At 41.6% G+C, this 26,506-nt stretch overlaps 1 protein-coding gene across 13 annotated transcripts in view; it reads right to left on the bottom strand.

The window, feature by feature from the left end:
- ERC1 (ELKS/RAB6-interacting/CAST family member 1) overlaps positions 1-26,506 on the bottom strand; it is a 530,012-nt gene that overhangs the window by 329,771 nt on the left and 173,735 nt on the right. For all 13 annotated transcript variants that reach the window (XM_067536284.1, XM_067536288.1, XM_067536285.1 and 10 more), the window contains one exon: positions 26,212-26,379. In XM_067536284.1, the coding sequence (XP_067392385.1) occupies positions 26,212-26,379 (168 nt within the window). The remainder of the gene's footprint in view (positions 1-26,211; positions 26,380-26,506) is intronic.

Below are 26,506 nucleotides of genomic sequence, written 5' to 3'. Positions count from 1 at the left end.
ACACTTGGACTAGCTACCACAGATGGTAAACAGAAACTGAAGGAGAGGTCAGGCTGTTCTGCCCTTTCTACCCGCTTTGTGAGGCTCATGAGGAGCCAGGAATGGGTGAGGCTCCCTTACAGGTGCTACTTGGGAAAACTCTCTGACATCAAAGCACAACACACACCTACAGCATCATGGACACATGCAAGCACTTGAAGAAGAACTGTCTGTTTTTCCACCCTGCGTGGTTTGCACATTTAGGGGAAATGAAGGAGCTGGTACTCATGCCCAGCAGGTATAACAGGTATATTTAACCATAGTCTATCAAGCTGACCAATGATCTCTCGGTGTTTTGTACTGCCCCATTCGTCTATCTGTTGCCTCTTATTTTAATAGATTATATGCTCTTTGGGGCAGGGACTGGCTTTTACTTCTGTGTTTGTACAATGCCTAGTGCAATGGAACCCTGAGCCATAAATAAAAATAAATTAAATATTTAAACCATGTTAATAGCTATCCATCATCAAAAGACAATGTGCTGCAAACAGATCTTCTCTCTCCAGAGTCAAACAATAGCTGGTCCCTAATAAGGATGCATCCTTAAACAAAAACAAATTTAAATGCCAAATAGCCATTTGATTGGCTTATGCAGGGAAACTAGGGCTAATTCCACATCTCAGTACAAATTTTTCCTTTTGAAATAGTATTCAATGAAAATCTAGTCACCTTTATTTCAATTTTCCCCAAAGTCTGAACTGAAATGTCATACACAGAAACAGAAATTACAGGTTCTTCGAGACTATACATTCTCGGGGGAAAAAAAAAAAAAAAAAAAGGGGGGGGGGGGGGGGGGCGCAAAAAGATCCCTTGTCTCTGCCCACAAACTGATCAGTGGAATGAAACTTACCATCATTCTCTACCTACCGGCTCCACAAGCAACATAACATACTCCCTTTCAAAGGGCTGCACAATGTACACAATATGTGTATGGATATTTGTTTCATCTTCCTTCCTCTCCATTCCAGTAAAAATATTTGGTGAACAAATTACTATATAACCACTAAACCCAAACCAGGTGCCCAAAACTTCATGTCCCCAACAAAGGATGAAACAGAATGTGCTGGGGTCTCCACACCTCCATGGGAGATGGAAAGGGTTGGGGGCTTACATCAGCAATTTGAACTGAAACAGTTTCACAAGTAACAAGTTTCCTCTAAAATGACCTCTCAATATAAGGAAAATAAATTTCTACCCTATATTATCCAGGCTGGAAAGAGAGTATATCATTATCATTAGATTACCAAAATCTTTTATTCCTGCTGTAAATTCTCATTTTCCAAGGGGAAGAAAGGAACTGATAAACAACTGAGGAAAACTGATGCTGACTGCTAAGGTACATGCTGGAATCATATGTGCTGCATACCAATTCCCTCATCGGTAAAGACTTGTTGAAATCTTTCATTTGGCTTTTTATCAGCATTGCCAGTTGTTGGGTACTATCATGGTTCAACCTCAATGATTTATTCCTGTTAAGGCGGAACTGATTACTATGCCTTTAAGGCCCTAATCGCTGAAGTAAAGGCAGGAGATGCTTCCTCTAGGATTCTATTCGAAGGGCAAGGGCATTTCTTGCAAAGAACCTGCCTCACAGACAACATCATGCACAGAAAATGAGGAAAATATCAGCCCAAGAATTAGAAGAGGGCTGCATCTGAGTCAACACGCATAGAACCCATGAAAACTCCAAACTTGCAGGGTCTTAAGGTTGTTCACTGATAATACAACAAGTTGTTACAGAGGCTAATCTGGACATAATGTTGATCAGCTGCCAATAAGACCCTATTTAAAAGAACAAAATTAGAAGGAGGTGGAGTGGTGTTCAAGCCGTTGGTTTGCTTGCAAGATATTTTAGTTGTCCTTTTGCTGTATGTTCTGACAGAGCAGGAATATCTGGTATATTATGAATGCTATTAATTAGGCTGTTCGCCCAGGAGATCCTGACACTGATACACCTACTATAAACTGAAGTTATAGGCTGATGATGCCAGCTCACCAGATTCATTCCTATAAAAAGAAGTAGTTGCACTCCATTAGCACATTTTAGTCAAGATAGGGTTCATTCAGAATCTTGGGGGCAAACAGATTTTTTATTCCCAGAGGGAAGGGGAAAATGTAATTAAAGTTTGAGTTAAGATATATATCCATAACTTATAGGCAAAAATAAAAATCCTTTACAAGAATGTTGTAGATTTAAAAAAAAAAAAAAAATCAGAAAGCCAGAAAATTCAAGGTTAAATATAGTATGGCTATGAAGGAAGCTGGAGGGAGAGGGAGGTTGGAAGAGACTTGGAGCAGCAAGGGGCAATAGAAAGGGTTTACTAGCCCAGTCCCTTATTCCTGGGAAGTGTGAAAGGAAAATGGAGGTTTGGTGGCAGACTCCAACTTTTAGAGGCAGAGCCCTTTGAGGCCCCTCCCACAATGGATAATTTTCACTATGATTCATGGCAGCACAGGGAAATTTTGCCCACTGAGTGGGAGACTCCCTGGGTTCTGACTACAAAAGGTAGCTGGCTTTTGAATCAAAAGAATGGCAGTGGCCAAATTCCTCAAGGTATACACATACATACATGAGAATTTGTGGCTGTGCTACCCTTTGGTAGATTCCTGAAGATTTGTAATCACAGCAGCTAACAATATGATTAGAAGAAATTATGTTTGCACCTGCTAACCTCCAGAACCCTATCAAGGATAAGGGGAAAGTCTTAAGATGGGAGCTGGAGCCATGGAGGAGGAAAGGGATGCAGAGGACAAGTTGTAGGGGTGGATAGTAGAAAAATGGGGATAGGAAGTGAGCAAAGTCCTAGAGGAAGGAACATTTGGAAGGTTTTTAAACTATACATTTTCCAAGCGCAGAAGCAATTGTCGCAGAGATCTTGGAAATTCTGCAAACAGATGTGGATTGCCTAAACTCCACATGTTCACTTGGCCTCACCATTCTTGCCTTCTGCAAAGTTTAAGAGGTCTACACAGAGACGGGCCCCTTCCCCGCAGAATTCATAAAGCTCTAAGCTAGAATGGAGGTGATTATCTCCTTGCTGCCTCTTGCAGCAAGCCTCACCTAATTACTGCTTTATCTTTGGCCACGGGAGCCACTGTAGATTTCCCTGCTCCTTTGCACCATACTGTATGCAGAAATGTGGTCTGTGACTACACTGAGACTTTATAGTTGCCTGGAAACGTAATGTTTGTAAACGTTGACAACAGCCCATCAAAATTCCAAAAGAAATGCTACCAAGCTTTACAAGTCTTCTAGATTCTGAAATGCTGTTCTAGAACTTAAGTAATATCCCCTCTCCGTGACTCTGTGTCATCATCTGTAAAATGGGGATAATGACATTTACTTCCTTTAAAAAGCACTTTGGGATCTACAGTAGTTTCAAAAACTACTATATAAGAGCTGAATATTATTAGAGACAGTAATTTTAAATGTGGTTTTCAGCTTCTCATACCTAGTTTTGTGCACCAGATCTCATCAAATTCTTCCGACACAACCTCATCTGAAGTCTTTTGGACAAACCGTTTATTAGCTAAAACATGGCAGAAAAGTATTTTAAAATAGTATTAATCACAATTTGAACAGTCTTCTATGGCCAATATCTTGAAAACTGTTTGTTCAAGTAACCATAGGTTTGATAAAAAAAATAATACATTGGCCACAAACCACACATGCCATATTTGAAGCTGCACTAACTTTTATTGGGGCTTTTAGGTCAGTAGCGATGGGCCTATAACACAAAAAACAATTCAGCCTTATCTACAGTATGGAAAACCTATCTCCACTCCATAATTAAAAAAAAAATTAGAGTTTCACAGACAGATTACATCTTTCAGTTGAAAACAAATACTTGAGATTAACTCATTCCTTCTTTTCTGGGCTGGCAGAGACTAGCTCAATGGAGAAACAACATGTTGAAAGTATGAAGATAAAGTGGATAGAGAACATCTTATGTTACTCTGTAGCTATCACTCTGCCTGCTTTATGAGTATTAAGATCAAAAGAGAAGCTATTTCCAAGCCTCTGAGGTGGAAGAACAGTTGCTGAAACACTGCACTGAAACATGAAGATGATGAAGTACTTCACAATACATTAATAGCTAAGGAGAATGTTAAATAAGATCTACTAGAGCTAAAAAATTTTGAATCAGCAGGCCTGGATAATTTGCACCAGAGAGTCCTAAAAGAGTTGGTTGAGGAATCTCTGACTTTCTAATATTTATTTTCAATAAATCATGGGATACCAAGGAAATTCCAAAAGACTGGAGGAGTGCTAATGTGCCGGAAATCAAAAAGGACAAGTGTAATGACCCAGGTAACTACAGGTTCACTTACCCAGACATCAAGCACAGGCACAATAATGGAAAAGCTGATATGGAATTCAATCAAAAAAGAATTAAAGGACAGAAATATAATTAATGTTAGTCAACAAGGTTTTATGGAAAATCAGTCTTGTCACAGGAAACCAGATTTAATTTTTTTATGAGATTACAAGTTTGGTTTATAAAGGTAACTGCATAGATGTAATATACTTAGATTTCTGTATGATGTTTGACTTAATACCACATGACTTAATACCATATGACTTTCTGATTTAAAAATCAACACTATAAAATATCAACAGAGAACACATGAAATGCATTAAGAACTCGTTAACTGGCAGATCTCAAGAAGTAGCTGTCAATGGGGAATCATCATTGATTTAAAGTGTTTCTAGTAAGGATCCATGAGGATTGCTATTGGGTCTGATTCTATTCAATATTTTCATCCAGGATCTGGAAATAAATATAAACTCACTGCTGATAAAATCCGTAGATTACACAGATTGGTGGAGTGGTAAATAATGACGAGAAAAGTGTAGTCAGTCATACAGAATCATCTGGAATACTTAGAAACCTGGGCCCATTCAAACAAGATTCATTTTCATACAGCAAAATGCAAAGTTATACATCTAGAAAAAAGGAATGGAAGTTATATCTACATAATAGAGGACTGTAAACTGGAAAACAGTGACTATGGAAAGGATTTAGGGGTCATACTGGACAAGAAACACAACAAGAGCTCCCAGTGAAAAAAGGGCTACAAGCAACAAGAGCTGAAGAAAAAAGGGCTAATGTGATACTTGGATGTATAAACAGGGTGAGTTAGTGAGTCTGAGTAGGGAGCTGATTTTATCTCTGTACACTTCATTGAAGAATTTTATGGACAAATGAAAAAGCACAACTGGATGACTGTTTTTGCTGACATTTGTTCTGCTTAGTTCAACACATCCCTTAATGAAAGACAGACTCAGTTTTTTGAAGATGAGCAAAACAAGTTGGTTTGTTCATCAATAAGAGGAAGACAAAATATATGGCTACAACGTCCCAAAGATACCTGTGGAGTACTGCATTTCTGTCCCCAAAGGATCTCATTGCTGGATTTTAAAACCAAATTCTGAGCATTTTATCATCACGACCGTAATTGTTGTATCCCACCAATAAATGACTAATGTTTCCTTCAAAAATATTTAACACAGGTCCCATCAGCCAGAGATGTCAGTTTTGAGATACTGAGAGGCATTTCTTCCTCAGAAAGATCTAGCCTTTGAAGTATTCCAAGCCATTACAAACAAAAGAAGTGAGATCTCAAAACTGAGAACTGAATTCTGATCTGATAGCTTCAGGATTCTGGGGGCACCAATCTAGAAGTCCTTATGTACTGCCTTCATCAGTGACTTTCACAACATTTGTTTAGAATTGTTACACATTGGCAATGAGTTAAATACCTTTAAAAAAAAAAAAAAAAAAAAAAAGGTAGATTAAAACACAACTCAATTCTGACAAAGTTGAAAACTGCCATACCAGGTCAGACCAATGATCTATCTAGTTCAGTATCTGTCCCAGAGGCTTCAAAGCCAAAACATGCCATGAGGGAAAGATGTGGGGTGTTTCTTTCCAACCACAGAAAGTTAATGGATGGCTTATGTCCTGAAACATGAAGGTTTGAATTTGGATATTTAACCACTGGTATCTAATGCAACTGCAGATATTTTGTTTATATATAAAAAATCATTTTCTGAATCTCACTAGGCCTCACCAATGATTTTTGGTAGGGAGCTCCTTGGGTTAATTGTGTGATGTGTGAAAAAAAGTATTCTTTATCTGTTACTTTAACTCTTTAAACTTCTCGAGGTGACCCCTTGTTTCTGAACTATGAGAACAGGCTTGCGCTCTTGATACCATTTACTAGCTGGGTGGAAAAAATTTAATCACTTGTCCAGTGGCGGCTAAGACTTCATATTTGGTTGTCAGATAAGAAAATATAGCTGACCCAATTTCTGGACTGAGGTCTCTTTTCTCAAATAAATTAAAATAAAATGTTGCGGCTTTAACTATTTAAACTTATTTCTCTGCATTCTGCTTGACTAGAAAATTGTGACAGGTTTTATTGCATTACTAATCCTATAAGTTTAGGTTTGCCTTACTTTATAGAAATGAAATTGTCAGATACTGAGAATCAGCACTGAGACCATTGCAATAATTTATTTTATATGCCAGAAAAAACTAATATCTAAAACTATATTTCTGTTAATAATCATTTGCCTTGAAATTCGGACCTAGTCATACAGAATAGCACTATACTAGTTCTCCACCAGTGTTGCCTGCTGATGCTATTGAGTGCTCATTGTGACTGTGTCTTTGAATATTATGTTCCTGGAACCCATTAAAGCCAGTAGAAAATAGCTTGATGGAGCTAAAAAGTAGTTTCACTTGAGACATTCACCCTTATCAGTGTCAAGTTCTGGAATGTTCTTTGCTAATTTAATGCAGAAAATCCACATTCTACAAAACATGAGGAACAGTATGTTGATCAGCCAAAATCAATGTATCCTGAAAGGCAGGTAATCTGGCAGATAAAAGCTTTGTTAAAACATGCATGTGCACTGTCATTTGATGCGAGTTTGATGGTATTTTAGAGAATCAACAACACAGGACAGTCTCCTTTCCTTCTCAGTCAGTATCTGTGTAAAGTAGTCTAGCAGATTGTCAATTTGTACAATGTGGTAATGGGGCTATTTTTTCATCTACGTTTTTATTTTAAATCTGGATGGGATAGTGGCATTTGTTGGCAAATATGAGAGGTGTAGGAGGCAAAAGGGATAAAATCCCTTAAGAAAATCTGACTTCACATTAGCTCAGTCTATCTGGCCTTCAGATCCTTGACATATGAATGACCATACCTCACCAATGCTTCCCAAAACACTATAATGGTGTGGAGGCTTCATGTGTAATGCAGAGAAACATGGAAATGCCAGTATGCAGAGCTTTGCCACAAAAAGCATATTATTTGTCTATTTCTTGGCCTTCCCCAGTTTGAGAAACTAGGTAAGGCCAGAGTCACCGGATGGTAGATATTCCCCCTTTTTTGTGGAAGCCAAATTAAGTAGGAACAGTGAATTCTGCAACCAGAAAAGGCAGCTCAGCCCTTTTGTTTATCATTTTGCATCAAGCAGAGTGAGACTAGGATGCTAAGGAGATGTTCAAGGACTAGCATTATAAAATTTATGTTATTTCATTTTTAAATGTGTCAAATGAAAAGAACACTAAGCTGTGAATTGAGCTTGTTCATTTGGAGAAAAACAAAAAATAGAGTTCTAATGTTGGTTATTGTCAGGGAAATACCCTAGATTCCACATCAAATTTGGCCCTGTTTAGATAGGAATGGGAGTGCTTTTTTCCTACATTGTAAATTTGCCTTTGATGCCATTCACCATTCAGAGGATGAATACTGCCCTATAAATAAGTAACTGCTGAAATACTTCAGCTCAGATATGCATGTAGCATGGCATTTCACCCCACCACTTCATTATGGCACAGAGAGTACTGAGAAAAGCCCTGAGGGCAGGAAAGTTTTAGCTCATCAAAGTAGTACTACAGATAAAAGAGGAGTTAGAAAGCAAAGAAAGAGCCCAGATATAGGATAGACAGAGGATATCACAGAGGATCTGGGCCTGAATAGAAAGGGAATGCTAATCACAAATTAAACTTTCATCTACATTATCATTTAGAATCAGTCAAGCAGGAAGCTGTACAATTATAACACAGATTCTAAATGAGGCTCAGATTCAAACACTCAATTACATTTTCCAAGTCAATGATTTATTACAAAGATAAGAAATGTACTGTAACATAAAACCATATTAAACCACAGGAGAGACCCAAGGGAGGAGCACGATTTGACTAATCCCATTGTAAGGCATGCACAGCCAGCTGCTATTGTCCTGTTTCATGGGCTAGGCAGGGAAATACATTGAAGCATAAAAACATAAAAAGGGAAAGGGAGGAGATATACAGCCAGGTACACTGTTAATATTGAACTCTAGAATATACATTCTATGTTAACTATCAGCTACCACCAATATTGTGGGGATCACTTCAGAGCACAGTGTCAGGAAACAGAAAGAAAACTCTACAACCAACTTCACTAGTAGCCTCTGCTTGGAAAGAATATGAATTTGGGGACATATATACACATCACATTATTTCTGTAGTTTTGACAAATTTCTTTTCCATTTTACACTAAGCGTGGCAGCATCCAAATCATCACTTCAGTGTCTACTGAAAATGAGTCGCAAAATACATAGTTAGAAACTGAGTACCTACAAAATAAGTGGGGAAAATAAATACTATTACTACTACTACTAATAATAAAGCAGCCATAAATCCCTGTTTCCCCTACAGAATAAAAATATGTGAATATATACCACTTATTATTACTGTAGCACTTTTCACATGAGAACCTCAAAGCACTTTTCAAACATTAGGCCTCAACACATCTTGGGAGATAGGTAAGTACATTAAATATGTATTACAGGCTGTTAAAGTAACATGTTCAAGTTAACACAAGGAGTAGTGGCAAAGCTGAATAAAAGCAGAACTCAGGAATCCAAGTCACAGATGCCCAGCTCTAATTACTAAATGACAGTCCCTCCCTATGATAATGAACAGGATATAAGTGTTGTATTTGTACTGCCCTGGGGCAGAGTCCTGTTTCTGTTTCAGAAGCTTCACTTCAGATATGCAATGAAAGTGAAGCTGGGTAAAAATAAGCTCTCACTGGATGTTTTTCGTTCCTTTGGGAGAGCGGGAGGAAGCTAGAGAAAAGAAAATTTAATCACATTTGTTTATTCTTTGTGATCCCTCACGAGGTACTCATAGTTAACCTATGTAACTGTAATTTTATCATTACTCTTGAATACCTTCCCCTTTTCCTTTCTAATGTCTGCTATTTCATTAAATTAGATTGTAACAGGGATCATTCCTTCCAATGTGTACATACAACAAAACCAATTACCTCATTTGGAGCCATTGGGGGCTTCTACAATACAAACAACAACAAATCCAAGCCTACACTGAAAAGTCATTTGTATTGTAGCGAAGCAGTGTGGTCTCTCTCCCAGGCCGACACCGAGAGGCTGGCACACGCCACCTGGTGGGCAGCCCGGATACTACACCACTTGCAAACCAGAAGCGCAGGGGTAGGACAGGAAGTATAAAAGCCCAGCCCTGTAGCTCAGTCCCCGGGAAAGCTGCTGGAGGAGGTCTCTCCCCCAGGGCTGGGATGTGAGCCCAACCCCTACTGCGTTAAAGAGCCACCTGAGCTACCCACCAGCTGGGACCGAGAGGGCCTGCCAGAGCTACTGGGCCCCTGTGACTGGGAAGAGCGGCCTACTGCCAGCGATTTGAAGGAGCTGCCTGCCACCTGCGACTTGCCGGAGCAGCCTGCCCCAAACGACTTGGAGGAGCTGCCAGACGCTAGTGACCCCAATGGCTTACTGGGGCTGCCCGTCGCAATCTACCCCAAGGAAGTGAACTACAACCTGGGCCACGGGTACGTAGGCACAGGGGGAGGAAGTAGCTCAGGGATCGCCAACCGCAGGCCAGCTGTGTTCAAGCCAGGCAACATTCAGCGCGTTTTGACTGGAGCCCTGCTGATACAATGGCAGAATGCCCTCCCACTGTTAGGGCCTTGGGCTGGAATGCAGAGGAGTTGGGTGGGCCTGCGTTCCCCTTCCCCCTGACCACTCCAACCCTGGGGTTACTGTCTCTCGGCCTGCTAAACCTCAATAGGCTGTAACTGGTTGCTCTATTTTGCCTGCCCCGCCCGGCCTGAGGACCATGGCCTATAGACTATTTATTTTGCCTGCCCCACCCTGACCAAGGGCCAGGGCTACAGACTCTTTGCCTGCCCGTAACAAAGTGGCGTGGGCGCCGTCAGAGGCCGCCCCCGCCCCAGGCCAACCCCAATCAGTTACACATATATACTTAAGACATATTCAATCACAACCCCTTCTAAACTGTTTGAATCGCACATTACATGGTTTTTGAACAATGTCCACATCAGCTGCCCAAACCAACTAAGAAAATCATTGAGCAAGAGTCATATCTGACGCATTTATACCATGATTTTCAAACATGCTCCCATTCTTAGCACAGATGAGGCCTAAATGAAGAAAGTGGAAAAGATGACTTACCAGAACTAAGCAACAAAAATCTGTGACAGTATTAAAAGAGAGCAGATCTGCTTAATATATTTTCTTCACTATTTTCACTCATTCCTCTATATATTTCATGTCTCTTCCTTACTAAATTTTTATGGAAAATAAGAAACTTTCATGGTTTGAGGAAAGACCAAAAGAATATTTAAATCCAAAGTCTTACTAAAGTAATAAACAGGATAGTAGGAAGCTCTGGTTTTAATAAGATTTTGCTACAATGTCAGATCTTTGGCAGACTGGGTTCTGCAAGCTAGGACAGAATGCTGCCCTATATCTTAGGCTCCTCTTGTAAGTGAGCATTTCAAAGTGAACCAACCATACCCATCTGTTGAAAAGTGTCTACTGAAGGAGACTCAAAAAGCATTACACTATATCCTTCCCTCTCCTTACTAGTTCTAGTGACGATAACTGGACTAACTAAACCAATCAGACACATTTATTACAGACACTGCTGAGACAATCCCTTGAGGGGCATAGAAGTTCATTGGTGACAACAGTGTCGGAAACTCCAAGTCTTGCAATCCAGAGATATAGAACAGCCACATGAGCAAGACTGATGTAACTGACCTCAAAAATAGAATCTGCTCTTTCCTTTCCTGCCTCCTCTTCAATCACACAGAACTTAGTATCTATCTACTTGATACAGAATACAGGAACAAAGTTTATTAGCTTTATTTTGCCGGAAACACTACACGTGACTTACAATGAAGCCAAAGAGCCCAAAAGTTGGCCAGTTTCCCAGCTTCCTTCAAATATTTGTCAGTCCCAATACCCATAAGCAATATTTTGCTTTGCCAAATAGTCAGCTCAGGGCCCAACGATGAAATGATACAATAAGAGTAGCTGCTCCTACAAAGACACTCTGATGAAAGACTGCATAAATATCAGACTTTCTTGTTAAACAGGGCTTCAGCTTTTGAATATTGGCAACGTATTTCCTTGGTTAGATTCAGAACACCACACTGTAGCCTTTAGCAGCTCATCCAACACAGAATTTCCAATACCTCACCAGAGGTTTTGAAGCATGAATTTGGCTATGCTTGTGACAACACTGACACCTCTTTTCATCCAAAAAAATGCAACCAACCTTCCTTCCCCCACAAATTACCCTGAAACAAATTAACCTTAAAAAAAGTAAAATTAATACATTCTAAAAAACAACAACCAAAACCCCTGCCGCACCCCCAAACAGAAATTATACCTTGAAAAGGAAGAAGTGTCAGAGACTCCATGTCAGGGACGGCAGGTCTTGAATGCTGGTCCCCAAGGCTCTTAGAAACTAGTAAGTTCCAACCTGCTACCCAGTGATCTGTTAACAATTGCCAGAATATAAGCTAAACTCTGACAGAGGACTTCAGTCCCATGATCTGATCAGGGGAACACAGGGAATCCCGACTGGTTCCCAGCTTCTAGTTAAACAAAGCACAGAAATAGAAAGTTGTTCATGCAGCTGGGTTCCCCCTGCTTAGGACTGCTACCCTTGCACTACCTGTTCATACTGCCGGATTCTGATCTCCTAGTAACCTGAGCCTGCCTACCTCCTGACACCTACTCCCAGGTTAGCCCTCTGGTCTGTCTCGGTTTGCCCTCCAATATCCTGGTATCTGACTGGCCTGGCTCCCAACTCCTGTTCTGACTACTAGCTAGACAGCCCATGTCTTGGTCATGACGCTCCATGAAGTTCACTAGGGACTTTGTTATTTTAATCAATTTTACATGGAAGGCATTCAGATACTATAGTGACAGGCATTAGCATAAAACTCTCTGTTAGCTAAAAAGAAAGAGTGCCTGATGTACTGAACCAACGTGATTCATCTCTTATTCCTATGTCCCCTGCCGCCCAATTCCTCAATTGCTGATCCAGAAAGAAAGCTGGATATGCATTACTGTAACAGATGCTCATATCAAACCTTACTCTTAGCAAGACACTGGATCAGATTCTGATTTCATTAACACCAGTGTAAATCTGGAGCACTGCTACAACCTAAGATCAGAAGCTGACCTGCTATCTTTCACGTGCATTATCATTAAGGAGTAGTTTTATTTATGAAAACAATCTTGTCTTTCACCCAGAAGATACATGTATATATTTTACACATACTGAAGATATTATTTCTATTGTAGTAGCATCCAAGGGCCCCAGGAAGAAAAGGGGACCCACTCTGTTGTACAAATGTACTGGAACACACAATACCTGTTCTAAATAACTTACAGCTTAAATAAAGTCATGCATGAAATGTACTTGCCTCATCTCAGTATTTGCATGGGCATAACGTTACCTTGAATCACGTAGCCTCCACTGTCATGGCTGCTTCTGCAAAAACCTTTGCACACTGAAAATATTTGATAAAATACAACGCTCTTTGCCTAAGTATCTGTGTTTATAATCTGCCTTTTTTCCAGTCCCATCAGTATCTGAGACAATAAAAAGTCCCAACTAATTTACCAAGACCCTGTGTGTATTAGACAGTTTCAGAATGTGTAAATTGTAGAAACCTTGTTTTGTGGACACCATGCAAACAACACACATTATCTGGTGAGTCCCATATACATCATAATCTTTAAAATAGATTCAAAATTGTGTAGGAATACACTTACGTTATTTGTGGCATTTGATATCTGTGTCAAGGGGCAACCTATATTCACACTGAGGTTATCTGAATGTGTCTCTGATTGCAAAAAGAATTTGTATGAGTTAACCAGAAAAGATCCTCCTAGCCACATCAGAGAGTTTGTTCCTCTACAGGTTTGGGGAACATTCCCACACCTGAGGCATTTAGAGCAGTTATGCAGGACATGGTTTACACATTTATTACTTGCTATTTCCTAGTGCAGGATTCTAGATTGGATGCCTTCTTTTGCAGGACTGCTCTACAATTACTATTCAAGTAGGACTCCTCATATCCAGCTCCAGCAAGCTAGACAAAGAAAACTGCTTGGGTAATCTCATCTACTAACAAAAATTCAGTTACCCATCTATATGCATGATTTCTTTACTCCATACCTGACTTTTTCTGTCCAAACTAAATATTCAGCCTACCTTTCTGACATTTTCTGGATGTCCAGCCAGCAGCTCATCCTGGGGATCTCAGAGGACCTTATTAATTTGTCCACTCCTGTATGGCTTACACAACCAAAGAGCCATGTGAAGGGTGTGACTAAAAATATTCAAATCCCTTTGCAATGATTTCTGTCTGCTCTCTTGGAAGTGGCTGAGACAGAAGCTGGCATACGCCAGATGAACTGGGCAGGTTCCAGCAGGCCATTGTTTATTGGCATGCCTGACCTCCATGGTGTTGCAGAGTGTAGTGCATCCAAGAACTTGTGTTGTTTCCCTTGCACAATATTGAGAGAATTATGTAAGGTTTCCACCATACATTTTACTAAGTCATCAAAAACCTTGCATTCACCTACAAATGACAACATTGATGGATTCACTGCCTCATCAAGGGAAAATGAAAATATTGCATCTGGAACTTCTTCTGAAGAATGATGTTCCTCTCCACTCTCCTCCTTTTGCCTTTCAAGGATAGCAGTTGTTGAAGCAGCTAAGTTACAATGAATCAACCTCCTAGATGATGAAGACCTACCACTGGAAACTAAAGCTGGATTCTTCAAATAGGGCTGCACACTCCAGTGGGTCCAGTATGACCAAGGCTGACATGAGCAGAAATAGTGTGGTGGAGGGCACATCGGGTTACAAATGGGGTGATCCCTACGAAATCCTAACCTCCTTTAAGTTCCCCTTCTTTGTTGGAATCTCTCCCTGACTCCCACTATGGGGAGGACAGGGGCAGGGGAGATGGAGGGCGAGCAGAAGATGATTCTTTGCTGTGCTCAGCAGAAGAGGAGGAAAAAGCATTCTGGGATACAGCAACACTCCAAAAAACCCCATTGCAGCCTGTCTCAGAGCCCGGGTCAACTGATTCTGGTTTGTGGAGATTGCGCTATGGGACTAAAAATGGCAATGTAGTCCCAGAGCGTGCATATGTCAGCACTTGCACAACAAACCTTTTTGTGCACAGTGGAGGAAGAAATGCAAAGAAAATTTATTTTTCAAATTTTAAAATGTTTGTCACAAACAGTGAGAATTTTTTTAAGTTATGAAAGCTACCTAGACAGTGTCTTTTTAATAATGATGCTTACCATTTATTTAAAATAAAATTATTAGTTATTAACTTAGTTCACACACCCCTCTCCTACCCACCTAAACATTCTCACTTATTTTCTATTCTTAATTATAGGGAAGGAGAGGTTACTTACCTGTAATTGGAAGTTCTTTGAGATGTGTGGTCCCTATCTGTACTCCACTGAGGGATATACACATGCGCCATGTGTCCAAAGCTAGAGAATTTGAAAGTGATAGTGTCTGTTGATCCCCACATGCACCTTTCCTCTGCCTCATGGTTTTGTCTGAGATGATCAAGGGCAGGGTGGACAGACCACACCCTCAGTTCCTTCTCCACCACAAATCAAACAGATCTGCAACAGAAGGAAGGAGGGCAAGACTGGAATACAGTTAGGGACCATACATCTCAAAGAACTTCCAGTTACAAGTAAGTAACTTCCCCTTCTACATCGAATGATGTCCCTATTGTATTCCATTAATAGTGATTAACCAGCAGTACCTAATTAGGAGGGTGCGAGGAAGATGATGGGACTGTTGAACCAATGACAAGCCATGCCAAACGAGGCATCCATCGCAGCATCTTGAACCAAGGCGTAAGAGCAGCAAAGGTATGTACCAAGCTCCACGTGGCCACCTTACATATGTCCGAAAGCAGTACATCATGAAGTGCGGCCGTAGTTGGTACTTATGATCTCGAGGAATAGGCTTGTATCCCAAGGGATGGAGATAGCCCTGACAACCAATAGCAGAGCATAATGCACCCTAAAATCCACTTAAAAATCCTCTGTGTGGAAACTGACTGCCTCTTAATCCTTTCAGCTATCACAATAAACAGTCTAGGGGACTTTCTGAATGGTCTCACCCTCTGCAGGTAGAAGTCCAAGGCCCTACAGATGTCAAGGGAATGAAAGTGCCACTACTCTGCCAAGGTGTGTGGCTTCAGTAAGTAAGAAGGCAAATGCATAGGTTGGTTGAGGTAAAAATAGGATACAATCTTTGGCAGAAACTTGGGGTACAGACACAAAGAAACCTGGTCCTTACGGAGCATGGTAAAAGGGGGGATCCGCCATCATGGCTCCAGTTCACCTATCCTTCTCGCGGAAGTAATAGCTACCAGGAAGATGATCTTCATGGAAATGAGAGACAGGGAGCATAAGGCCAAATGTTCAAAGGACAAATTCATTAAGGTCAAGAGGATGAGGTTGAGATCCCATTGGGGGGTGATAGGTTGAACGAGTGGAAAGGCCTTTCCAAAACCTGCTAGTCAATGTATGTGTAAACCCAGAGTTAGAAAGCACTAACAGCTGCTATGTGCACCGTGATGGAATTGAGAGCAAGTCCTGATGCATTCAGAGATAGAGGGTAGTTCAAAAAAAGGAGAATGTTCATGTTCTCAGGAAGCATGACCCCTCTATCAGGCCCAAGAAGTGAAATGTTTCCACTTAGCCCAACTGGAACATTTTGTGGCCTCTTTCCTGTTACTCGAGAGGATGTCCTATATTGCTGACAAACAGTACCATTCTAGTTTATATGCCCATCCAAAAACCAGCCTCAGAGGTGAAGCGTCTGCTGATTGGGATGCCTGATCCTGCCACTGTGTTGCGTAAGCAATTCCGGGAATGTTAGTAGCAGAAGTGGGGAATGTGCTGACATATGGAGAAAGAGAGGAAATCAGAACTGGCAAGGCCAAAATGGGACAATCAGAATAACCATAGCCCTCTTCCACCTCTTCTGATGTCATGGAGGACACAGAGCAGGAGTGATAGTGAGGGAAAGGCATAAGTGGTGTGGACCGATCAGCGGATAACCAGGGATCGCTTTGGGAATGGGTACTGATACCCCCTATGGAGCAGTACTTGATGCATTTACTGTTGGTGTGGGAGACAAAAGAGGTTCCTGATGGGAGTCCCCCATTGGGCAAAAATGTCGCTGACTATGATGTCGTGGAGCTCCCCCATTCATGGTTGGCCACAAATTTCCTGCTCAACAATCTGTAATCACATTCTGAGTCCCCGGAAGATAGGTTGCTGACAACAGGATTTTGTGGGCAAAGCACCAATCCCATAGATGAATTGCTTCCACACAAAGCGCTGGTGACTGCATGTTCCCTTGTTCGTTGATGTAATAAATGGCGGTGGTGTTGTCTGAAATGACCAGAACACAACGGGAGTGAACGGATGAAATAAGGAGCATGCTCTCCATACCACATGAAGCTGCAGAATGTTAATGTCCATTCTGGATTCCCAAGCAGCCCAACTCCCCTGTGTTGTATGCTCGCCAATATAGGCGCCACATCCAGCGAGTGATACATCCATCTATGATTATATTGTGCTCGGGAACGATAAAAAGAAGGGTATCCCAATGCAAACCAGACCTGGGTCCATCCACCAGTGGAAAGAGAGGAGTACCTTTGGGGGAACTGTCAATGGGAGGTCCATGGTATGTAGTGAGGGAGAATAAACCCACTGGAGCCACAGCTGGAGGCAGCGCAGGTGAAGACAAGTGAAGAAGATAACATGCATGCAGGCTGCCATGTGGCCAAGAAGTGAAAGGCAAGTTTAGACGATTACAGAAAGACTAGTGACCATCCTGGCAATTAGCCCCTGTAACATCTGAAACTTGTCCCTGGGTAGGTAGGCTCATGCTGAGATCGCATCGATGTGAGATCCTATGAATTCTACTGACTGTGTGGGATCCAAAGTCCATTTTTTGACATTTACACTCACTGACAGCAAGGAGAGAAGTCTGAGCAGCATGGAGGTCGAGTCATGAGCCTACTTTTTGCATTGCACCGATAGCAGCCAGTCACTGAGGCAGGGGAATATAAGGCCCACCTCCAACATCAGGGGATCATCACTAAAGAGAAAAATTTGGTGAAGATCCACAGAGCAGTGGTGGGTCTAAATGATAAGACCCTGTATTGGAAGTGTTGACGGCCTACCATGAATCTCAGGAATCTTCTGTGAGTTGGATGGATGTCTATATGAAAATAGGCATCCTGCATATTGAGAGCTGCAAACCACATATCTTTTTTCCAGTAAGAGTATGATGACCATGTGATACTTGGGCTTGCATATGAACTGACTGAGACCACACAGGTGCAAGATTGGTTTCCATCCACCCTTTTTCTTGGGTCCAAGGAAATACGTGGATTAGAACCCTGCGCCCTGGTAAGTCATTGGAACGGGTTATAGCGCTCCCCTTTAAAGAAGAGAGTCCGCCTCTATGGCGAGGATACTGTCATGAGAGTGATCCCTGATGTGGGGCTGGGGCAGGGTGTGGGTGGGTGAGGTAGCATTGTGAACTTGATCATATGGCTATGCCAAATGACATCCAGGACCCACCTGTCCATTATTATCACACTCCAAGCTAGTAAAAGAGCACTATGTGCCCCTCAAAGGGGATGGGTCGGATGTATGGCAGGAAGTGAGGTGGGTTGATGGCTCTCCAGGTGCACTCAGAAATATTGTTTTTGCATAGACTGAATATGAGATGTTGAAGGCTGTGATGAGGAGCCTGGAACTGCAGGGTCTTCTGTGCTTGCAAGGAGGCTCATAGGACCATTTATGGAAGAATTGAGCAGTTCTGAATCATTGTGTCAGTGGTGTGTGGTAGAATTTGTGTTTGGGGGCTGGTGTTTAAACACCCACCGATCATAAAGTGGTTCTGGAATCCTTGGGGGAGTGGAGAGAATAGTCGTTCTTCTGATTGAAAAGTTCAGACTCATTGAAAGGGAGATCATCTATGGCATTCTGTACTTCCCGTGGGTACCCAGATGAATACAACTACAAATCCCTTCTTATGATACCCATAGCCATTGTGTACGAAGAGTGTCCGCCGCAACCACAGCGGCCTGGAGTGTCATCCTTGCAGCCAGTTTGTCGTCCTCTAAAATAATGTGGAAGCAGGCCTGATCCTATTGGAAAGCTCGTCTGCAAAGTCCGCTACTAGCCATAAGTAAGCAAGTCATATTTAGAAAATAGTGCCAGGTAATTGGAAATCTGGGATTGAAGGCTGGCCTAGGAGAAAACTTTGTGACCCAGAATGTCAGTCACTTACCTTCCTTGTCTTCTGGGGTGGAGTGTGGGTGGCCCATTCTGATACTACTTGTATCACGATGGAATTGAGGGGGGGAGGGAATGAGAGAACATAAACTCAGACTCCTTCACCGGTTCATAGTACCTCTTCTCTTCCCCCTTGGAGGTGTGTGCGCAAGTGGACGGAGTGTGCCAGACAGTCCGAGCCAGTTAAAGAATAGCATCGTTGATCAGTAGAGCCACTCTGGTTGATACCAAGGCATGTAAAATGTCAAGAAGCTGATGCTGTTTGTCCCGTATGTCCTCCAGTAAAATGTGGAGGTCCTCAGCAACAGTGCATAAGAGGTCTCCAACTGGCAGTAGTCATCTGGGAGCAAGGAGGAAATGGAAGACACAGTGACATCCGAAGACAACAAAGGAAACTGCTCTTGTTCTGGCAGTACTGTCAGAGCCAGGCTGAGAGGCTCATTCTCCAACCTCCCAAATCCTTCCGAATGCTTAGTCAAGAACACCTGAAGAGGAGAGACAGGGTATTCTTCCTTTACTGAACGGGAAGGTTCCAAAGGCTGATACTGAGGCCAGGATTCCAAGTATAGGCAAGAAGACAGATCTGTTGGATGTTGTGGAGGGCCTCAAGGAGTGGGGTTTTTGTTGGGAAAACCAGTGGCTCCTTTGTTGGGAAAACCACAGGATATTGCCACTGAGTTGGCAATAGTAGCCTTCGGATATTTGCATCAATGGTAGGGGAAGGGCAGTCTCTGCCCTCTATACAAATCCTCTGATGGCAAGAAATCAGATCCCAATTTGAATGATGGTACCATTGGAACTGTCAGAACTGTATGAGACATAGGAATGCGGGTGGAAACACAACCCGAAGGAGGTATGTCCAGGGTAGGAGAGCATACTTCTCCAGGAGCTGGCTGAAGAAGAAGACATGGAGACCTCGCCTTCTCCAAAACAAAGTTTATGAGGCCCAGGCGCTGACTTTAGCTTTCCTGTCATCAACAATATGACAAACCAATTTGACCCTGCATTACATCCAGAGTTGCTTATCAACATACCTGCTGGACTGCCTATAACATCAGTTGTACAAGAGTCTCTACAGAAAACAGCAGATGTTGGTGAAGAACAAATGGACAGATTTGTGAGAGGTGCACTTGATTCTAATGGGACACGTAGCTTCTTCAGCTCAGTGAAAAAATCTGGCATCAAAAACATTTGCTAATATGGCCAAGACGACCAAATTTAAGTCTCGCAAGGGAGGTACAATCACACAGTTATCACTCCAGAAAATGTTTTCTACAGGCCTCTGTCTTTACCAAGATGCAGAGATGATGTTTCCGTGGCAACTGTTCTTAGTCATCCAATAGGACGTGTGCTTCTGTCCTTCTTCCATGCTGATGGAACAATGAGAAGAACACACAAAACTGAATTAGCGCATCAGCTGGAAGCTCATGCTGAAAGAATCCATGAGCTAAGAGCACGCAACAAAGAAGCCACACTGTACACCCAGGATGCCATGGCTGTCATACAAACAATGTCTGGAGACAATTACCACACATTTGATTAATTGGCTGCTGAGTTCCTGCAACGGGTCCTAAAATGATTTGACAAAGCTAATTCTGTAATCAAAGTCTTCAACAGATTATGACAACAGTAACCCCGGGAAAACTGCAGAAAGACAGCACTGGATAGGACCTAAGGCTGGACGCAGGACATACTATGTGATTGGTGGATGTCCTGTGCCTCCATGGGAAAAGTTTCTAAACATCACATCCAACAAGCAGTCACTCCTAAAATTCCTCTGTGAATATATGGTTCAAAATGCACCTCAGAGTGGAAGGGCATACCCAAACATTCCTTCTTGCTGGGAGCTTTTCCAATCATGAAGCAGCTCATATCACTAATAGATATGTTGAAGAAGCCCAAGACTTATATAGTACTCAAGAGGAAACAGACACAAGGCTGCTTATGCATGGTGTACATACCAATATGGCTTTTCAGTATCTTGGTGTCAACAGAACCATAGTAATTATGTCACCTGATACAGATATTTTGGTCCTTGCTGTTCATTACTTTCCAAAAATAGAACACAGATACCATGGGGATTGCAACAGGCACCATTAGCAGCACAACTGGCAAGCATCATTTCATATCAGTGCACGCAATTTGTAATGAACTCACTCCTGACTTCTGAACGTAATTCCTGCTGCACATGCATTAACAGAATACGACACTGTCATCCTTATTTGATATTGGGGAAAAAATCTGTGGCTAATGTTGTGAAAACAAAGGGAGCTTATCGCTTCCTAGAGCTTGTCAAATTGGGAGTGTGTGATAGACAAGCTGCAATTTCTGCAGCAAAGAAGTTAGTAGCAGTGCTGTATGACCAGTGCAAAAAACAAAAGGAGACCCACAAAGACCCAAATTGCTTGTGCCTCAATCTAGCTAGCAAAAAGGATGAGTCACCAGCCAAAATCCCACCATGTAAGGACAGTCTTGAAGAGCATTGTGACACTGTCTGATATATGAGTGACTATTTGTTACTGGTCAGTGAATATAACTTCAGCGTTAGCCACCAGTTTGGGAGGATCTGCTCTCCTATTTGAGCCTGCCCTGACCTTGGCATTTTCAGTGGGCTACCCTAGGCACATATGGGTCAAAAGCATGTTCAAAGAGTACCAAACAAAGATGTGGATAATGAAGTACTTCCTGTATTCTTCAAGGCCCCAGTGGCATCTGAGCTTTTACAATACCTTGTTTTTGCCTGTACCAATAGGGGTCGCGGCACAAGCAACTGTATCTGTAGTCAGAACAATCTTCCCTGAACAAATCTATGCACATGCTAATCCAATGAAGACTGGTAACCCAAGCATTCTCAACAGATATTATAATGATGAACATGATAATGATGTTGAATAGCAACGTCACCAGTTCAGTGATACATGTACAAAATTATTAGATTTTGCTTTACCGTTTAGATTGTTGCTGTGATGCAAAGCAATCCAATTTTATGTCTTGAAACAATACATAGAGTCATTAAACTAACAGAAATTAATGAAAATATTTCAATATGGTCATTTTAATGAGTTGATTGTGTCATTGTTTATCCCTGTTTCTGTAACAGAACCACTTGATAGCGTCACATCATTCTTCATTTTAAAGTAGACACAATAAGCTTTGAAATGATATATAATATGTGTGCGCGTAAAGATACATTAAGTTGACCAAATCTGTGGTATTTGCTGCTCACCTAAAATGACTTATGCACAATCAATCTGCATCCGAGTTCCTTCTTAAATACACAATAGGATCATTTCAGATTCCCTCTGGAGAACTGCCTCAAAAAACTGCCCTGTTCAGAAGAGGCACTTAGAGACATTTTATCACGTGGCAGCTGCTTTGTACAACAAACTGCTAGAGAGAGTGGTATAAACTCCCTGAGAAACTAAACATAACCTTCACCAAAAGCACAGGTTTGTCTTGTCACTATGCTTCTCAGTCTCACAGTAATAGCCTGTGCGGAGGTGAACCTCTCAGTGCTGAAGGAACAGGTCCAGTACTATTTAGAAAGACAGAACATACACATGTCCATGAGGCCAGATGCAACGCATCCTAGGGTGCTGAGGGAGTTAGCTGATGTGATTTCAGAGCCATTAGCTATTATCTTTGAAAGCTCGTAGCAATTGGGGGAGGTTCCTGATGATTGGAAAAAGGCAAATATAGTGTCCATCTTGAAGAAAGAGAAGAAAGAGGATCCAGGGAATTATAGACCTGTCAGCCTCAACTCAATTCCTGGAAAAATCATGGAGCAGGTTCTCAAGGAATCCATTTTAAGGCACTTGGAAGAAAGGAAGGTGATCAGGAACAGCCAACATGGATTCACCAAGGGCAAGTCATGCCTGACCAGCCTGATTGCCTTCTATGAAGAGGTGACTGGCTCTGTGGGGAAAGCAGTGGATATGATATACCTTGACTTTAGCAAAGCTTTTGATAGTCTCCCACAGTATTCTTATCAGCAAGTTAAAAAAGTATAGGTTGGATGAATGGTCTATAAAATGGATAGAGAACTGGCTAGATCATCGGGCTAAACAGATAGTGATCAATGGCTCCATGTCTATCTGGCAGCCGGTCACAAGCGGAGTGCCCCAGGGGTCGGTTTTGTTTAACATCTTCATTAATGATCTGGAGGATGGGGTAGATTGAACCCTCAGCAAGTTTGCAGATGACACTAAGCTAGGGAGAGTGGTAGATACTCTGGAAGATAGGGATAGGATACAAATGGACCTAGACAAATTGGAGGATGGGGCCAAAAGAAATCTGATGAGGTTCAACAAGGACAAGTGCAGAGTTCTTCACTTAGGACGGAAGAATCCCATGCACGGCTACAGACTGGGGACCGACAAGCTAGGCAGCAATTCTGCAGAAAAGGACCTGGGGGTTACGGTGGATAAGAAGCTGGATACGAGTCCAGCAGTGTGCCCTGGTTGCCAAGAAAACAAATAGCATATTGGGCTGCATTAGTAGGAGCATTGCTAGCTGATCGAGGGAAGTGATTATTCCCCTCTATTCGGCATTGGTGAGGCTGCATTTGGAGTATTGTGTCCAGTTTTGGGCCCCCCATTACAAAAAGAATGTGGACAAGTTGGAGAGAGTCCAGCGGAGAGCAACAAAAATGATTAGGATGCTGGAGCACAAGACTTATGAGGAGAGGCTGTGGGACCTAGATTTATTGAGTCCGCAAAAAAGAAGAATGAGGGGGGATTTGATAGCAACCTTTAACTACCTGAAAGGGGGTTCCAGGGAGGATGGAGCTAGGCTGTTCTCAATGGCAACAGATGACAGAACAAGGAGCAATGGTCTCAAGTTGCAGTGGGGGGGCCTAGGTTAGATATTAGGAAAAAGTTTTTTACTAGGAGGTTGGTGAAGCACTGGAATGGGTTACCTAGGGAGGTGGTGGAATCTCCATCTCTAGAGGTTTTTAAGAGGCGGCTTGACAAAGCCCTAGCTGGGATGATTTAGCGGAGGTTAGTCCTGCTTTGAGCAGGGGGTTGGACTAGATGACCTCCTGAGATCCCTTCCAACTCTAATATTGTATGATTCTAAGACAATATGAAATACTAACAGCTTTACTGATAATAGCCATTGTACCAGGAGACTTTTAAAATTAGACAAGAATCAAGAGGCCTTTGATTCATAGTGTATCCAACTAGAAGATACAGATTAAATACTACTCCTCCAGGAGTACCAGTTGTAAATGTTACTGCGGGAGATGAAAGGAAGGGTAGACTAGATCAAGTCAGCAAAAAAACCCAAACAGCCTGTAGATAGCAACAAAAAAAAATTAAAGGCTGTACACATTTTCTGTAACTGACAGTTCAAACTTTCATTGAAAGATTTGACAAACAATCCTTGAGAAAAGCAGAAATCTGACTTGTGTAAATGAAAACAGAAAATGGATTTCACTTCAGAAGGAATATTAAAAAATCTGCCACATTACAATATGTACAGTAAATAAAGATATAAACATTAGAGAACCAAGTCCATTAGCTTAAAGGTTGAAGCAATCCACAAAAACCTTTATATGAGGTCTAGCAACTAGTTGGGGACAAACACACTCTGCAATAGCATGGGTTACACACTCCCTTTGACCCAGGCAAGCTCTGGGGGTCATAAAGAGGACCACAGTAATTCAAATTCCTGATTGCACCCATCACCTGTAATGATACCTCTGTTTGAGTCAAAAAACTTTTGGATCTAAAAGCATGGTCCTTTACTACTTGACTTGAAAGACCAGGTCCTTTTGCTTGTTTGCAGTTGGAGACTCAAACTTCTGTAAATGGCCCAACCACTTGATGGGAGCAAAAAGCTATTCTATGTTAACATGGTTTATAGCTGCATCAAAGAACTATACCACAAGTTAACAAAAAAGAGAACACTAAGCAACTATTTAAAAAACAACCTGTGGAATAATATTCTAGAGATTAAATTGCAGCAAATGGAATAAGGGAAAATCTCAGAAAGTGCCCTATCAGAATCAATGCAAGTGAAATAAATTCACTATTTCCACATTCTGCACAATTATTATATATCCAAGCTCTTGGTCAAAAAATATAAAAGGGAGCTCAACCAGAACTGAGTATGTGAGATGCAGTAGGGTTCATTTAAACAGATGGATCAAATTCACTCCTGGTGTAATTTCACTGAAATCAGACTTCTTTACATCCCCCCAAATGGCTTATTTTTAGTAAAAAGGCAAGTCCATAGTAAAAAGGTTTGTGGTCTAAAGATTAGAACAGGGTACTGGGAGTTAGTAAATGAGTACTATTTATTACTAGAATCCAGGAATCCTATGTGACCTTGGCCAAATTGCTTAATCTCTGCACTTGAATTTCCCCTTTTGTACAAGGTTAGCTCTTATTGAACTCAAACTGTTTTGAGCCCTCAAGGCTCATAACTTAAGCAAATAAAAATCTGTTGGGCAGATGAGAGAAACTGGCTGAGGTAGCACATAATCAATTTCTTGAACTACCAGAGTAACCACAAAACCCTCCATGAAACCCCTTTACAGGTCATACTTCTAGAAATCAATACATTTATAAACCTAGCACCTTGGAGACTGGCACCAAACAACAACTTCTTCACAACCATCAGGTAAAAAACCAAAGCAAACTATGAATTTAAAGCCACAATGTGATACACATACAGCTTTTTCTTTGTAATTTACAGAAGCTGCATAGAACACTCCCAAAAACATGCCTGTGTGACTGACTCAAAAGCATTCATCCTATAATGACACTCATTGTGATAGGACACCATGTGGAAAACCACACTCAATGCACTAGTGGGGTTTATATTCCTTTACCCAAAAAAGGGGCAAAACAAAGGTATGATTGGGGTGGCACTACCCTGGCCTCCTTATTAAAGCAGCTCCAAGACAAGCACTGTTAAACACAAATGTTTGTTTACATAGCATTGTTAACAAGAGTTGTAAATATAAATTCTTTCCTGATCTTGAGCTCTTTTCAATAAGGTATAGATGAATTACCCTGACCTCTCTTCTCTTTGTATTTCATCAAATTCATTTGCAGCATTTAAGCAACCTGCACTGAGATGCCTCACCGCAAGGTAATGAGTGGGAAAGGATAAGTTTTCAGAGGGACACGTCCTCCACACAAATACTCCAGTCATTACAAACACCAAGGTGAAAGAAGCAGCAGCACACAGGATCACTGAAAGGTTAACACTAGTGTTTGTTTTGTTTGGCTTTTGGGTTATTTTTTATTTTCCCTTCAAAAGTTTGACTTAGTTCACAAGTTTATCATGAACAATCTTCCCATTACATCAACAGATTCGCCCACTACCCTCAAAAATGTAAACAAAGGGACCTTTTGGCAGCTTTGGGATATTTTGTATCAGGAATAAGGATACATCAGAAGGCACGGAATCTTGTAAACCTGCAAACTTGCCTTCTTCTGAAGAACATTGACCTTGCGTTCTTTCACATCCAGCATGTCCTTGAGGTCATGTATCTCTCCTGCTTGAGTCCCTTTCTCCTCAGCTATCTCCTGGATCTGTTTTGTCTTCTTATTCAGCATTGTCTCCTTTTCCTCCAGACGTAATCGTAGCGCATCCACCTGAGTTCACACATGCAGAAACAAGACTTGGTTAGGTAGGAAAGGAAAGAGCTTTTAGACAAGGCATACACCATTTCCCCAGTAAGATGACCAAAAGCATTTCTGGCTTAAATAGCAGCTAAAGTGT

This window comes from Emydura macquarii, unplaced genomic scaffold (assembly GCF_026122565.2).
Source record: "Emydura macquarii macquarii isolate MOO-44397 ecotype Brisbane River unplaced genomic scaffold, CSIRO-AGI_Emac_v2 contig_3530, whole genome shotgun sequence".
Lineage (NCBI taxonomy): Eukaryota > Metazoa > Chordata > Testudines > Chelidae > Emydura > Emydura macquarii.
Note: the sequence above shows the minus strand (reverse complement) of the source record. Positions and strands in the feature narration are given on the sequence as shown.